This window comes from Somniosus microcephalus, chromosome 13 (genome assembly GCF_052327205.1).
Source record: "Somniosus microcephalus isolate GS21.2 chromosome 13, FLI_Smic_1.0, whole genome shotgun sequence".
Lineage (NCBI taxonomy): Eukaryota > Metazoa > Chordata > Chondrichthyes > Squaliformes > Somniosidae > Somniosus > Somniosus microcephalus.
In genome coordinates, this window is record NC_140999.1 from 110,233,857 (window position 1) to 110,250,671 (window position 16,815).

The following is a 16,815-nucleotide window of genomic DNA, read 5'->3' on the forward strand; positions in this document are numbered from 1 at the left end:
GGCAGAGCCAGAAGAATAAAGGATGCAGGAGGGGATGCAAGGCTGGAGGAGGTCGCAGAGATAGGGTGGCTAAGGCCAGGGAGGGATTTGAATAGGATTTTGAATTTAATGCATTAAGATGCTGTGCTCAGCAGATGCAGGGCCAGATATGGACTGCTATGCTTTGGACCAGTTGGTGTTTGTTAGTTTGGAGGAGGTAGAATTGTATTGTCTTGTATGGTAGAAGTATTTGGGTGCTGGACAATGATGTGGAAAGAGGTGACTGAACTAGCATTGCACCTGCTGCAGTTGATTGGGCAAGTGCTAGAGGAAGGGCAGCTGCATGTCAGGATAATGTAAGAATGAACAAGGATAACCCAGAAACATAGGAGCAGGAGTAGGCCATTCGGCCCCTCGAGCCTGCTCCGCCATTCAGTGCGATCATGGCTGATCATCCAAATTCAGTACCCTGTCCCTGCCTTCTCCCCATATCCCTTGATCCCTTTAGCCTTAAGAAATATATCCAACTCCTTCTTGAATATATTTAATGAATTGGCCTCTACTGCCTTCTGTGGAAGAGAATTCCACAGGTTCACCACTCTCTGGGTGAAGAAATAACTCCTCATCTCTGTCCTAAATGGCTTACCCCTTATCCTTAGACTGTGACCCCTGGTTCTGGACTCCCCGACCATCGGGAACATCCTTCCTGCATCTAGTCCTGTTAGGATTTTATAAGTTTCAATGAGATCCCCTCTCATTCTTCTAAACTCCAGCGAGTACAAGCCCAATCGACCCAATTTCTCCTCGTATGTCATTCCTGCCATCCCAGGCATCAGCCTGGTGAATCTTTGCTGCACTCCTTCCATGGCAAGAACATCCTTCCTCCGATAAGGTGACCAAAACTGCACACAATACTCAAGGTGTGGTCTCACCAGGGCCCTGTACAACTGCAGCAAGACATCCTTGTTCCTGTACTCAAACCCTCTCGCTACGAAGGCCAACATACCATTTGCCGCCTTAACCGCCTGCTGTACCTGCATGCTTACCTTCAGCAACTGGTGCACAAGGATGCCCAGGTCTTGTTGCACTTCCCCTTCTCCCAATCTATTGCCATTCAGATAATAATCTGCCTGAGGGAACAGTTCCTCCAGAAAGTGAATTAAAGGGGAGATCTGCTTGGTGGCAGCATCCTTTGAGAGGTGGCGGAAATGGCAGATGATCGGGCAAATATGGAGGCTCATTGGATGGAAAAGTGGAGTTCTGTTATTGGGAGAGGGGGTGAGAAAACAGGAATGGGGAACGTGTGGCCAAGACCCTGTTGACCATTGATGATGGGAAACCCTTTTACCCCTGAAACAGTCTTGGAACTGGAATACACATCCCAGCTGAAATCTGATTTCATAGAATCATAGAATGGTTACAGCACGGAAGGCGGCCATTCGGTCCGTCAAACCCGTGCCGACTCTCAGCTAGTCCCACTCCCCTGCCCTTTCCCCAAAGCCCTGCAAATTTTTTTCTTTCAGATACTTATCCAACTTCCTTTTGAAAGATCAGATTGAGTCTGCCTCCATCCACCACCCTTTCAGGCAGCGCCTTCCAGATCTTAACCACTTGTTGCGTAAAAAAGTTTTTTCTTGTGTCATCTTTGGTTCTTCTGCCAATCACCTTAAATCTATATCTTCTAGTTCTTGACCCTTCTGCCAATGGGAACAGTTTCTCTCTATCTACTCTGTCCAGACCCCTCATGATTTTGAACACCTCTATCAAATCTCCTCTCAATTTTCTCTGCTCCAAGGAGAACAACCCCAGCTTCTCCAGTCTAGCAACGTAACTGAAGTCCCTCATTCCTGGAATCATTCTCATGAATCTTTTCTGCACCCTCTCTAAGGCCTTCACAGCCTTCCTGAAGTGCGGTGCCCAGAATTGGACATAGTACTCCAGTTGGGGCTGAACCAGTGTTTTATACAGGTTCATAATTTCCACACTTTTGTACTCTATACCTCTATTTATGAAGCCCAGGATCCCGTAAGCCTTTTTAACTGCTTTCTCAACCTGCCCTGCCACCTTCAATGATTTGTGCACACATACCACCAGGTCTCTCTGTTCATGCACCCCTTTAGGATTGTACCATTTTGTTTATATGTCCTCTTCCCCATTCTTTCTACCAAAATGTATCACTTCACACATTTCTGCGTTAAATTTCATCTGCCACGTGTCTGCCCATTTCACCAGCCTGTCTGTCTTCCACTCTTCCTCCTCACTGTTCATTATACGTCCAAGTTTTGTGTCATCTGCAAATTTTGAAATTGTGCCCTGTACACCCACATCCAAGTCATTAATATATAATCAAGACAAGCAGTGGTCCTAGAACCGACCCCTGGGGAACACCACTGTATACCCTCCTCCAGTCCGAAAAACAACCGTTCACCACTACTCTGTTTCCTGACACTTAGCCAATTTCGTATCCATGCTGCCGCTGTCCCTTGTATTCCATGGGCTTCAACTTTGCTGGCGAGCCTATTATGTGGCACTTTGTCGAATGCCTTTTGGAAATCCATGTACGCTACATCAACCGCATTACCCTCATCAATCCTCTCTATTACATCAAAGAACTTGATCAAGTTGGTTAAACACGATTTTCCTTTAACAAATTCGTGCTGGCTTTTATTAATTAATCCACCCCTATCCAAGTGACTGTTGATTTTGTCCCTGATTACTGTTTCTAAAAGCTTCCCCACTACTGAGGTCAAACTGACTGGCTTGTAGTTGCTGGGTTTATCTTTACACCCTTTTTTGAACAATGCTGTAACATTTGCAATTCTCCAGTCCTCTGGCACCACCCCCGTATCTAAGGAGGATTGGAATATTATGGCCAGTACCTCTGCGATTTCTGCCCTCAATTCCCTCAGTATCCTAGGATACATCCCATCTGCTCCTGGTGACTTTTAAGTGCACCCAGCCTTTCTAATTTTTTTAAATCAATTTTTATCCTATCAAGTATCTCCACTACCTCCTCCTTTACCAAGTCTATGGCAGCATCCTCTTTCTTGGTGAAGACAGATGCAAAGTACTCATTTAGTACCTCAGCCATACCCTCTGCCCCCATGCATAGGTCTCCTCCACAAATAATCTGCAAAGGGATATAGATAGGCCAAGTGAGTGGGCAAAAATTTGGCAGATGGAGTATAATGTGGGAAAATGTGAGGTTATCCACTTTGGTAGGAAGAATAGAAAAGCAAAATATTATTTAAATGGAGAGAGACTACAGAATGCGGCGGTACAGAGGGATCTGGGTGTCCTCGTACATGAAACACAAAAAGTTAGCATGCAGGTACAGCAAGTAATTAGGAAGGCAAATGGAATGTTGGTCTTTATTGCATGGAGTATAAAAGTAGGGAAGTCTTGCTACAACTGTACAGGGCATGGGTGAGACCACACCTAGAGTACTGCGTACAGTTTTGGTCTCCTTATTTAAGGAGGGATATACTTGCATTGGAGGCAGTTCAGAGAAGGTTCACGAGGTGGATGAAAGGGTTGTCTTATGAAGAAAGGTTGAGCAGGTTTGGGCCTATACTCATTGGAGTTTAGAAGAATGAGAGGGGATCTTATTGAAACATATAAGGTTCTGAAGAGGCTTGACAGGGTAGATGCTGAGAGGATGTTTCCCCTCGTGGGGGAATCTAGAACTAGGGGGCATAGTTTCAGAATAAGGGGTCGCCCATTTAAGACTGAGATGAGGAGGAATTTCTTCTCTTAGGGTTGTGAATCTTTGGAATTCTCTGCCCCAGAGAGCTGTGGAGGCTGGGTCATTGAATATATTCAAGGCTGAGATAGACAGTTTTTTTTAACTACAGGGGAGTCGAGGGGTGTGGGAAACGGGCAGAAAAGTGGAGTTGAGGCTAAGATCAGATCGGCCAAGATCAGATCTTACTGAATGGCGAAGCAGGCTTGAGGGGCCGAATGGCCTACTCCTGCTCCAAGTTCTTATGTTCTTATTTCCCACATGGCACAGGATGTGCATTCCGTGGGACTGAGCTGCCCTGCCATGCCTCTATTTCATAGACTTATCAACTAACTTACAGAAACTTAAGACTGAGATGTATCTGATTCAAGTTATTAATATAATATAACTGTTACTTAATTTAATATAGTATTAACTGTTACTAATCTCCCAAGTTTTTGCTTAATTCTGAGCCAGCTATTTAGCCCCGGCCCCTAGCTTGAAGGGCAAAGAAATCGATGTGACCTTTACCAACCAATCAGTTACCAGCTATCCTGTGATGTCACTCCTGGAGTTTCTCTCCGGCCCCCCTCTCTGTTCCCGACCAGGTTCGCTGCGCTGCAAGTCTGGGACTTCTCTCCGCCGCTCCTTATATCCGTCCCTCCTCTCCGTTCCCGACCAGGTTCGCTGCGCTGCGAGTCTGGGACTTCTCTCCGCCGCTCCTTATATCCGGCCCTCCTCTCCGTTCCCGACCAGGTTCGCTGCGCTGCGAGTCTGGGACTTCTCTCCGCCGCTCCTTATATCCGGCCCCCCTCTCTGTTCCCGACCAGGTTCGCTGCGCTGCGAGTCTGGGACTTCTCTCCGCCGCTCCTTATATCCGGCCCCCCTCTCTGTGCCCGACCAGGTTCGCTGCGCTGCGAGTCTGGGGCTTCTCTCCGCCGCTCCTTATATCTGGCCCCCCTCTCTGTGCCCAACCAGGTTCGCTGCGCTGCGAGTCTGGGACTTCTCTCCGCCGCTCCTTCTCTCCGGCCCCCCTCTCTGTTCTCGACCAGGTTCGCTGCGCTGCGAGTCTGGGACTTCTCTCCGCCGCTCCTTATATCCGGCCCCCCTCTCTGTGCCCGACCAGGTTCGCTGCGCTGCGAGTCTGGGGCTTCTCTCCGCCGCTCCTTATATCCGGCCCCCCCTCTCCGTTCCCGACCAGGTTCGCTGCGCTGCGAGTCTGGGACTTCTCTCCGCCGCTCCTTCTCTCCGGCCCCCCTCTCTGTTCCCGACCAGGTTCGCTGCGCTGCGAGTCTGGGACTTCTCTCCGCCGCTCCTTATCCGGCCCCCCTCTCCGTTCCCGACCAGGTTCACTGCGCTGCGAGTCTGGGACTTCTCTCCGCCGCTCCTTATATCCGGCCCCCCTCTCCGTTCCCGACCAGGTTCGCTGCGCTGCGAGTCTGTGACTTCTCTCCGCCGCTCCTTATATCCGGCCCCCCTCTCCGTTCCCGACCAGGTTCGCTGCGCTGCGAGTCTGGGACTTCTCTCCGCCGCTCCTTATCCGGCCCCCCTCTCCGTTCCCGACCAGGTTCGCTGCGCTGCGAGTCTGGGACTTCTCTCCGCCGCTCCTTCTCTCCGGCCCCCCTCTCTGTGCCCGACCAGGTTCGCTGCGCTGCGAGTCTGGGGCTTCTCTCCGCCGCTCCTTCTCTCCGGCCCCCCTCTCCGTTCCCGACCAGGTTTGCTGGTTTAAAGCGAGCATTCCTGTAGCTTCAAGCTTTTTCAGCAATAGCCGGCTGCATAGGCAAAAGCTGCATTCGGTTATAAGCTTGATCTGAAAGCAATGTCAAAAAGTTTCCATTGAGCCTTTCTCTATTGCTCAATCTCAATTCAAACCGCTACCTGCGATATATGTTTCTCAAAGTTAAAATCCAACTTGTTCATTTTGAGTATTCCAGGAGCTATTTCACTGTGTAAGGCAACATGGTCAGATATAATCACCTCGCCTGAATTTTACAGCAAACTTTCCAGCAGTGGGGTCACTGGATAGCAATCAGGAACAGGAACCTTTCCTGGTTTCACATAACCCATGGGTGCCAAAGGCTGACTGTAGTGCCCCTCCTACTGATCTGTTTGAGATTGGCTAACTATGCATACACCAGTGACAGAAGCTGGGCAATTACTAGTCTGCATGGGTCATGTATCTCATCGTGTTTGGTCCATTTGACTTCTGGGGAAGCCAGATGTGTGTGTTACTAGTTTATAACTGCTGCTTCCCTTTAATTGCCAGCATCCTCCCAAGTGAAGCCGTTAATAAATGGACACAAAATAAGAACATGCTTGGATAATTGCAATCAATAAATTAATGAAGAATGGGAAGAGAAAGGATCCTCTTTGGTTTCGATACATGTGCTCTTTTTTATTTGTTCTTGGGATGTAGGCGATGCTGGCAAGACCGCATTTATTACCCATCGCTAGTTGCCCTGATGGCTTTAAGAGTTAACCATATAGAGTTGGACTGTAGTCACACATAGCCCAGACTGAGAAGGAAAGCCAGTTGGGTTCTTGCGACAATCTGGCAGCTTTCGTCATTTTATTTGGTGCCAGCCCGCGAATAACCAGATTTACTTAATTCAGTTCCCCAACTTGCCACGGTGGGATTGAACTCTCAACCTCTGGATTGCTAGCGGTTGTGACTGATTGCCTCACCAAAGGAACTATTTTTCATGTGCAAAGCTACATAGTATGTGTAACAGACTATTTGATCAGAAAGAGCATTGGGCATTGTTCACACGTGGCTCTTTCCAACAGGAGTTGTGGTGAATGATAAGGGGCATGAACCCTAACTTTTCTCTCCTGTTTCACCCCTCTCCTCAATTAAATATGTGAAATTTCACTAAAATAAACATTTAAAGTAATTTTGTAGTTTTAACAACTTTGAAACTCAGAGCTGCTACCAAGAAAGAGTTTCATTGTTCCTGTTCTGCCCGGAGGTTAGATTGACTGCTCAAAAATTAATCCAATTTAACATTGTACTGGGCACTGACAAAAATGTCTTTTTTTTACCTGTTAAATTTTCAGTTTGTTCATGCACGCACGTGTGTAATGTTTGGGAGGGTGTTTTATCACTACAAACATCTTGGGAGGGACACTGGCCCATCGTCGCACAGGGTATTTCTCAAAGGAAAAGCCATGAGCACCGAGACCAGATAGGCTGGCTGCGGGCGACTTCACAAGTTATGAAGTGTTATGAAAGGCATAAGAAGAAGGACTTTGCATTTCCATAGCGCTATTCACGTCTTTGGGAGATCTCAGTGCTTTAGTCAGTGAAATATTGTCACTTGTAATTTATGCAAATGCAGCAGTCAATTTGTGCACAGCAAGGTCCCACAAACGGCAGTTAAATAGATGGTGTTGAATGAGAGATAAATGTCCTCGGGACAACGCTGCTGCTGCTGCTCTTCACATAGTGCCATGGGATCTTTGACATCCACGTGAGGCGGGGAGACATGGCTTTGATTAAATGTCTCATCCAAAAAAACGGCACCTCCGACAGTGCAGCACTCCCTCAGTACAGCAATGAAGTGTTGGCATACATGCTCAAGACTCCAGAATGGGCTTGAATCCACGCCCTTCTTATTTAGAGGTAAGAGTGCTACCTCTGAGCTAAGGCCGACATAAGGTGCTAATTTTGTTAATCACAGATTCCTCAATGCAAGTTTTTGTTTTCCGATTGTTAAAGGTTGGCTATATATTTAATTTTGATAAGGAAACGTAGTCTTTTGTTTTAATATAACTGCAAAGGGATTTGAATTGTATTTCCGTGGGAAATCTGTTTTTTGTGAAAAATTCTGTGTTCAAGATTGTCGGCCAGCATTGAAGCTGGTCTAGTTTTGAATACAGTTTATTTCACAGTGTATGATTCAAAGAATATATGTAGAGAGAAAGTGAGTGACATCTTTATTATTTTACTAGCTGGGGAGCCCCGCGTTGCGAGGGCTATTTTGGGGCGCTTGGTCTCCCTGCCCCTGTGTGTCCCCCCTCTCCCTGTCATGTCCTCTCCCTGTCCTATCCCTCCCCTCCCCTCCCCTCCCCTCCCCTCCCCTCCTCTCCTCTCTCTCCCTCCCCTCCCCTCCCCTCCCCTGTCTCCCTCCCTCCCCTCCCCTGTCTCTCTCCCTCCCTCCCCTCGCCTGTCTCCCTCCCTCCCCTCGCCCACCACCACCCCTCCCCTCTGTCCCTCTCTCCGGCCCCTCCCCCTGCCTAGCGCCTGAGGTCCGGAGCTGAGGTCCCCCGCGTATTGCGCGGCTGATGGACGGCCGCTGTGGGCGGGCGGGCGGCGCATGCGCGGTCAGTGCGGGCGGCGCGAGCCCCCCCGCGATTTCCCGAGCCCCCCCCCCCCCGTGATTTCCCGAGGCTTCCCCCCCCCCCGCGATTTCCCGAGGCCCCCCCCCGCGATTTCCCGAGGCTCCCCCCCCCCCCCCCCATTAAATTGTTATTTAATTCCCTAACACATCATTAAAATATTTACCTTAGTTCCCTAACACACACAAAGTGTGGGGGGAAAAATTGTGAAAAATCAAGATGGCGGCCACTCACCTCGGTTCAGAAGGATAAGGCCCGCCCACACACGCACCGATTGGTCGACCGGTCAGGTCACCGAAGCGTAGGATTGGTCAATCGTCGAGTGTAGGATGGCACGCGCCCGTCCGATTGGTCGACCTCGACGTCACACGGTCGCTAATGAGCGGAACGCTGAATGTTTTTCGGATACCGCGGGCGGGATTTTTGTCCGGCCGAAACGCAAATACGCCTATGACCGGTCCGGAATCGCAAGCTTTCTTTTGAGGCGACGCGCGCGTCGGTACGCTCTATAACTTTCAAACGTATAGAGAACGGACAGACAGACAGACAGACAGACATCGGGACAGACAGAAGAGCCGCTTTATATATATAGATATATGAAGGCTAGTGAAAGTGTATGATTCACTGTTACATTACATATTGCTCTCTTATTTGTTTTATTAAAGTAAACCACCTGTTGGTTTAGAGACCAAGTCTCGGTCTGATAGTGTATATTTAGTCTGGTTTTCAACGAGAGTGATACATTCCAGTACTTGGTCTGCAGAGTTAGGGTTCTCTGTTGCGATCCTTGGGTCTAATTGTTGTTTACCTAAAGGGTTGGCCAGTTACGGCACACTCTGGATCATGGATCTAGATCTGCTTATCCCATGATCCAGAGGAGTGTCCGGGACTGACCCCAAATGTAATAACCCAAAAATATGACTGGCACTAATTTTTCCTTGAATGTGGTCTATTTTCAGGAGTACTTATAGAATGATACAGCACCGAAGGAAGCCATTTGGCCCATCATGCCTGTGTTGGCTCTTTGAAAGGGCTATCTAATTAGTCACATTCCCCAGCTCACTTATTAATCATTTTGTTTCAGAACAATAACCACTTATATTTGTACAGCAGCCATTACATACAAAAAAGTCTCGGACTGCTTTATAAGAGGGAGAAAAGGGCACCCTAGAAAATAGGAAAGACTGAAGGGAGGATTCCAAAAGCACAGTCAGATTTTTAGAAGGCTTTTGAAGCAAAGGTGTGATGATGAGGGGAGTTCAAACATTTCCAGTTTTGGGGGTGGGGGGCAGTAGGCCATGTTCCCTCGCAGCTGCGCAGTGTCTGTGAGGTCCCATGCAGGCGGCTCACCAGATTTTGCATTGTAAAAACAGTGCATGCGCAAAATTTGAAGGGGCCGCACAGCAATTTAAAGGGACCGTGCACGGAATTTTTTTTAAAGGGAATGTTAGCAGTAGGCCTCAGTTACACTCAGCATATTTGAGGTTGTTTTCTGGGAATGTTTTCAGCACCATTTCAGTATGCACATGAAGTTCTGGAGCAAACCAGTATGTATTTGTACACAAAAGCAGAAAACATTGGAAAAACACAGCAGGTCCGTCAGCATCTGTGGAAAAAAACCAATGAGTTGACTTTTGAGGTAAGTTAACTGAAGGTTTGGATGCCTGAAAAGGTGGTTTATTTGTTCTCCTAGAAGATGCTGACTGACCTGCTCTCTCTCTCCAGCCTTGTTTGTTTTTGTTTCAGATTTCCAGCATTTTCAGTTTTGCTTTTTATTTATATTTGCAAACCCACACCCACCTGTCTGTATCAGTCAGTGTCTGTTATGTGCAGCCTATAGAGTGTGAACAGTACAGCATTACATGATTATGCAGATACCCTTTTGTCTGTACCAATATCTGAAGCAGTAGTAGTTTGAGGTAACTACCAGTGTGTAAAGTACCACACTTGTACTATTGAATTCTGATTTGCACTTGTCAGATTATAACACATTCTAAATGTTTTGTTTCAGGAATTCTATGAACATACAACAGTCCTCTGGCAGGATGAAGGTGTGAAAGCATGCTATGAAAGGTCAAACGAGTATCAGCTCATTGACTGCGCACACTAGTAAGTACCATTGGTTCTCTTGGCAAATTTGGTGGTTAGGAACAGACACTGTACTAGGAATATATAAACTTGAATAAAAATGTTGCAGACAGGAATCTAATGCAATACATTGGGTAATTTAGCATAGAACTCACATATTATGGGAATAATAATCCAATTCCTGTTTTGTTGACGATTGCTGACATTGCTTCTGAAACCAACACTGAAAAGTGTTTTTAGTTGTAGTTTACTAGTTGAACTAAAAAGCCTGAATTTGAAGAAACTAGGCCACAGTATGTTGTTGAATGAGACACTAACTACACTAAAGGATTTGGTACTATTTATATCGGCACATGAGGTATGAAGCATTTCAGTAACACACTATCTTATTCTTGCATTTTGATTTTTGATGGTAATGGTTTGTGAAAACTAGATGCACCAAAGAGTAGCAGCTTCACTGAGTTGATTTTTAAAATATTACAATTGAAATTAAGATCATTTGAGCTTTGTTTTGGTATAAATGATCAAGTGTTCCAATTCACACCAAAATATTCACATTATAATGAACACTGCAGTGCTGCACTTCAGTTTGGCCATATTCTGCAGTATATTGAAAAATGATTGTCTTGGTTTTTTAAAATCATTACATAACTAATCTACCTGTATGAAATACACTTACTACAGAATTTGAAAATTATAAACAAGTTGCTTTTCAGTCCTTTTTGAAGGATTTAAGAGGACAACAACAACTACTAAAACAACTTGCATTTATATAGCACCTTTAACGTAGTATAACATCCCAAGACACTTCACAGGAGTGTTATCAAACAAAATTTGACACCGAGCCACACAAGGAGATATTAGGACAGATGACTAAAAGCTTGGACAAAGATGTAGATTTTAAGGAGTATCTTAAAGGAGGCTAGAGAGGCGGAGTGGTTTATGGAGCAAATTCCAGAGCTTTAGGGCCTTGGCAGCTGAACGCACGGCCGCCAGTGGTGTAGCAATTAAAATCGGGGATGCATAAGGGGCCATAATTGGAGGAGCACAGGGATCTTGAAGGCTGGTAGGGCTGGAGGAGGCTACAGAATTGGGGAGAGGCAAGGCCATGGAAGGATTTGAAAATAAGGATGAGAATTTTAAAATTGAGGCATTGCAGGACCAGGAGCCAATGTAGGTCGGCGAGTACAGGGGTGATGAGTGAAGGGAACTTGGTGCGAGTTAGGACACAGGCAGCAGAGTTTGGATGAGCTGAAGTTTATGTAAGGTGTGAGGCCGGCTAGGAGCGCACTGGAATAGTCTAGTCTAGAGCAATGTTCCCTCTAAGCTGCGCTTTGCTGTGCGCGGTCTGTTTATTTCAATGCGCGGTCCCTTTAAATTTCTGTGCACGCACAGTATTTCCAGTGGAAAAGCTAGTGAGCGGCCTGCGCGGGACCTTGCAGATCACTACACGTGTACAGCTTCGAGGGAACATTGGCCTAGAGGTAACGAAGGCACAGATGAGGGGTTCAGCAGCAGATGAGCTGAGGCAGGGGCGGAGTTGGGCATTTGTTTTGTGCCAGCTGTTTATTGGCTGTTTTTCCATTTGTATGGAATTTACAATGACGGATAGAGTTGAAATATAGAACATTAATACAGCACTTCACAACTGGAATAATAAAGAAATAAGACAATATTAAAAGAAATTAGTATAAGCTAAGTGAAAGAACATTGGAAGAAATGTTAAAATAGGTTAAAATAAACTGGGGATGTAAAAAGGGCACTAGAGAGAAATATAGCGTAGGACTTTTAAACACGCAACTTTTCAGTATCGCAACAGTAAGAGTGGTTAGGATAGATCTTTAAAAAGATGAAATTAGATGACAGGAAAATAGAATTGCTTAGTGATTATTCACTAGTGAGGAAAATATAAAATATTTTGAAATGTGAGGAGAAGGAGGCACTGATCAGTTAAAAGCACTGAAGACTAACAAATCCCTTGGGCGGAAAACTTGGCAGGAAATTTGTGGGGCCCTACCTACAGTTACAATATATTCATTGGGTACTGAAGAAGTTCTGCCAGATTGGAAGAATGCAAATGTATTGCCAATATTTAAGAGATACAAATCTGACCCATGTAACCACAGGCCTATTGGTTTTCTATCAGTAGTCGATAAAATTAAGGAAACTATTATGTGGAGTATCTGTATAGCATTATCCTATAAGTAACAAATACACCTTATTCACTGGAAGTGCTCCAAAACGTTCATAGATTCCTCCTTAAAGGGGGGGGGGGCAGGCAGGGATGGGGGGAGTTTGAGGAAGGCGATGCCAACTTGATATCTTTTCTAGGACACTATGAATTGTGGTCACAAATTGGTGTCCCGTGCACCCCAACAGTTTGCTTGTAACAGGTCCTGAATTGAATCCAGGCACAGTTGATTATCTTCATGGAGGATGGTAGGATTTCTAGTGAAAACCATCAAATAGAATGGTAAAGTGCGTCTAGAGGATTTGATCCCCTTAATGAATCAATTTGTACTCTGACTGACCAGTGAGAGCTGTACGCCCATGGTGGGCATCCCCAGTTAGCTAATCCACAAAGGTCCACTCGGAAGCTTTCCATTCAGCATTCAGGCATTTGGAAACCGAGTACCCCAAGGAGGGGGAAGACCATGATAAATTGCCTGAAGCTGTTTTGCCAGTCCAAAGTCTGTGTAAAAAGTCATTCAACATCTGAATCACTCAAAGCTCACTCTAGCAGTCCCTGATCCTGCAGATCTAGCATAGATGCAGATGCCAACTTCTTTGGGTATTTTGTTATGCCCACAATCAAGCAGACCATGTTCACGGGTGTCTACGATGACTTGTGAAAATTATTAGGAGCCATTCCCATAAAAATCCAGCAACCTGGCATTGTCTGCGTCGCTCTACTGCTGCAGTTGTACAGTAGGTTGCAAACAACAATCTCTGACTGTGACCATGGTGCATTATCCCTCCTTGTGCTCCTCAACTTTTGCAGCCTTCGATATGATTGATTACACCATCCTTCTCCAGCACCTCCTTGCCTAGCTCTGTGGGACTGCCCTCGCTTGCTTTCACTCTCACCTATCCAATGTAACCAGAACATCTCTAATCTTGCCGTCTTTTGTCTCCACTGTCCTATTACCATCTCGTCTGGTTTTGAATACCTCATAATGTCTCTTTTGCTTCTTTTACTTCTTTTGTTCTATCGCAGCCCTGCCTTCGATCTATTTTATTTCCTTTCCAGTTTGAAAAAGGGTTAGACCCGAAACGTCACTCTAATTTCTCTCCACGGATATTGCCTGGCCTGCTGAGTTTTTCCAGCATTTTCTGTTGTTATCTCTAACAGTGACTTCTCTTCCCACCATTACCTTGGGAATTCCCCAAGTATCCATCTTTGACCCCCACCTCTTCCTCATCATCCACAGATATGGGGTCTACTTGCACATGTAGAGTGATGACAAGCAGCTCTACCTCTGCGCCAGCTCACTCAACCTCCCCACTGCCTCTGTGCTGTCAAGATTGCTGTCTAATATTCAGTCTTGATGAGATGTAAATTCCTCCAGTTGAACATTGGGAAGATCAAAGCCATTGTCTTCAGCTTTCGCACCAAATCCATCCGTCTCTGTGGCCACTGTTTCAGCCTGAACCTGATTGTTCGCAGCCTCAACATCCTTTTGACCCCAAGCTGACTTCCAACAAGAGAGTTATCTTTGCCATCACAAAGATCACCTACTTCAACCTATGAAACATCACCTGCCTCTTCACCAACCTTTATTCATCTCCTAAAACCTTCATTGATGCCTTTGTCACTTCCAGCCTTGATTATTTCAACATTTTCATGGCCAGCATCCAATTCTCTTATCGTCTGTAAACTTCAACTCATCCAAAACCCTGCTGCAAGCATTCTATCCAGCAACAACTCCTTTCCCATCTCCCCTGCACTCATTGATCTAGATCGGCTTCCAGCCCCCAATGTCTCATCCTTGTGCTTAAACCCCTCCATGACTTACTTATCCTCATCTCTGTAACCTCTTTCAATACTATAACCCTCCCCAGAACACTCTCCAGAGTACAGCCTCTTGCCCCCCACCCCGCTCCATCATTGGTGGCCATACTTTCAGCTACCGAAGCCCCACTCTGCAATTTGTTGCTTAAACCCCTCTGCACCTCCACCTCCCACTTCTTTTAAGGGCCTCCTTAAAACCCAGCACTTTGATCAAGCTATTGGTCACTCTAAATTTTTCCTCCTTTGTCTTTCTTTGAAGAGCTTTGAGGTGTTTAATGATATTCAAGGTGCTATATAAATGCAAGTTGGTTTTGGTACTTTGCAACATTGCCCCACCTTCATCCTCTCTCACTCCAGCAGCATATCCTTGTCTTTGTAACTTCTGAACTTGATTTTCCCCAATCTCTTCCTTGCATCTCCCTTTGTAAGCTCCAGCTCATCCAAAACTCTACTGTGCACATCCTGTCCTGCACGAAGTCCAGCTCCCCATCACTTACTTCTTCATTGATCTATATTGCTTCCTGACCCCAACATTAAATTAAGATTTGCATCCACATGCACAAGAAATCCTGCTGTGCCTTGCTCCATCCGATTACTGCAGCCTCCTCCAACCTTTGCCACCCATGCCCTCCAATATTCTTCAGGTTTTCTGAGCCCCTCTCACCCCCTCCGTTGCACCATTGGTGGCAGAGCTGTTGGATATCTCCGCCCCAGCCTCTGGAACTCATTCTTAAACTCTTCTGCCTCGTTCTGCACCTTCAAAAGCTTTCTCAAAACTCATCTGTTCAATCAAGCTTTTCGTTACACCTCCTAGCTCTTGCTGAGGCTCGTCGTCCATTATTATCTTAATGGCAAGAAACTGGAAAGTACTGAAGTACAAAGGGATCTGGGGGTCCTGGTGCACGAAACTCAAAAGGTCAGTGCTGGGTCCCCAACTCTTTACAATCTATATTAACGATTTGGAGGAGGGGACCGAGTGTAACATATCAAAGTTTGCAGATGATACTAAGATGGGAGGGAAAGTAGTGAGTGAGGAGGACATAAAAAACCTGCAAGTGGACATAGACAGGCTAAGTAGGTGGGCAGAGATTTGGCAGATGGAATACAATACTGGAAAGTGTGAGGTTATGCACTTTGGCAGGAAAAATCGTAGAGCAAGTTATTATCTTAATGGCAAGAAACTGGAAAGTACTGAAGTACAAAGGGATCTGGGGGTCCTGGTGCACGAAACTCAAAAGGTTAGTATGCAGGTGCAGCAAGTGATTAAGAAGGCCAATGGAACGTTGGCTTTCATTGCTAGGGGGATAGAATATAAAAATAGGGAGGTATTGCTTCAGTTGTACAAGGTATTGGTGAGACCGCACCTGGAATACTGCGTACAGTTTTGGTGTCCATACTTAAGAAAAGACATACTTGCTCTCGAGTCAGTACAAAGAAGGTTCACTCGGTTAATCCCAGGGATGAGGGGATGGACATATGAGGAGAGGTTGAGTAGATTGGGACTCTACTCATTGGAGTTCAGAAGAATGAGAGGCGATCTTATTGAAACATATAAGCTTGTGAAGGGGTTGGATCGGGTGGATGCGGGGAGGATGTTCCCGATGATGGGTGAAACTAGAACTAGGGGGCATAGTCTTAGAATAAGGGGCTGCTCTTTCAAAACTGAGATGAGGAGGAACTACTTCCCTCAGAGGGTGGTAGGTCCATGGAATATGCTGCCCCAAAAAGCTGTAGAAGCTACATCATTACATAAATTTAAAACAGAAATAGACAGTTTCCTAGAAGTAAAGGGAATTAAGGGTTACGGGGAGCGGGCAGGAATTTGGACATGAGTCTAGGTTCGGATCGGTCATGGCCCTGTGGGTAGCGGAGCGGGCCCAGGGGCCATGTTGCCTGATCCTGCTCCTATTTCGTGTGTCTAATTCTGTTAGATTCGGCAGATGGTTCCGTGATAGTGGATTGGCGGTTAGGATCAGATCAGCCATGATCTTATTGAATGGCGGAGCAGGCTCGAGGGGCCGATTGGCCTACTCCTGCTCCTATTTCTTATGTTCTCCTCCTGTGCAGTGCCGTGGAACACTTTTTCTACATTGTAGGCACTTTATAAAGACAAGTTTTTATTTTTGTTGAAGTGTGCCCTTCAGCGGTTGATCTGTACAGAGGTGTGGAGTTTGTGTAGGGTGTGGTATGTGCAATTTGACGCTCGGCTAAGAAATGGTTTAGATCTTCTGTCCTTTTGTCATGATGGATGTGAGCATAATACATAGACTGTTGGAAGTAAAGGAAGAGTGCTTGGGTTTGGCTTACACTAAGGTCTGCATAGTATTACTGGCATCTGGACGGAGCAGTATCACTTGCACTGCAAAGCAGTATTGGCCATGCTGCAAGAAGTGTAATTTATTAACTAACTGATGGCTCTCCTTGGATGTATTTTGTGTAGTGGAACACTGGCTTAATTTTGACTTTCTTCCTCTCTGTGGTAAAATAATCTCTTTGAAATTGGCATTAGGGTCCAGAGTTCCCAGGCTGCTGACCAGGTCATGACATCATTGAACATTTTCTGCTTGCTTGCTTTTGTTCCTTTCAGTTACATCCTCTTTCCCTTCTGTGTTTCTCTGTCTTCTGTTGAATTCCTATTGTCCGCACACTCCCAAACAGCTGCGAATTGTGACTATTC

At 46.0% G+C, this 16,815-nt stretch overlaps 1 protein-coding gene across 2 annotated transcripts in view; it reads left to right on the forward strand.

The window, feature by feature from the left end:
* Positions 1–16,815, forward strand: part of gnas (GNAS complex locus) — a 447,325-nt gene that overhangs the window by 329,932 nt on the left and 100,578 nt on the right. For both annotated transcript variants that reach the window (XM_086005197.1, XM_086005198.1), the window contains exon 5: positions 10,050–10,147. In XM_086005197.1, the coding sequence (XP_085861323.1) occupies positions 10,050–10,147 (98 nt within the window). The remainder of the gene's footprint in view (positions 1–10,049; positions 10,148–16,815) is intronic.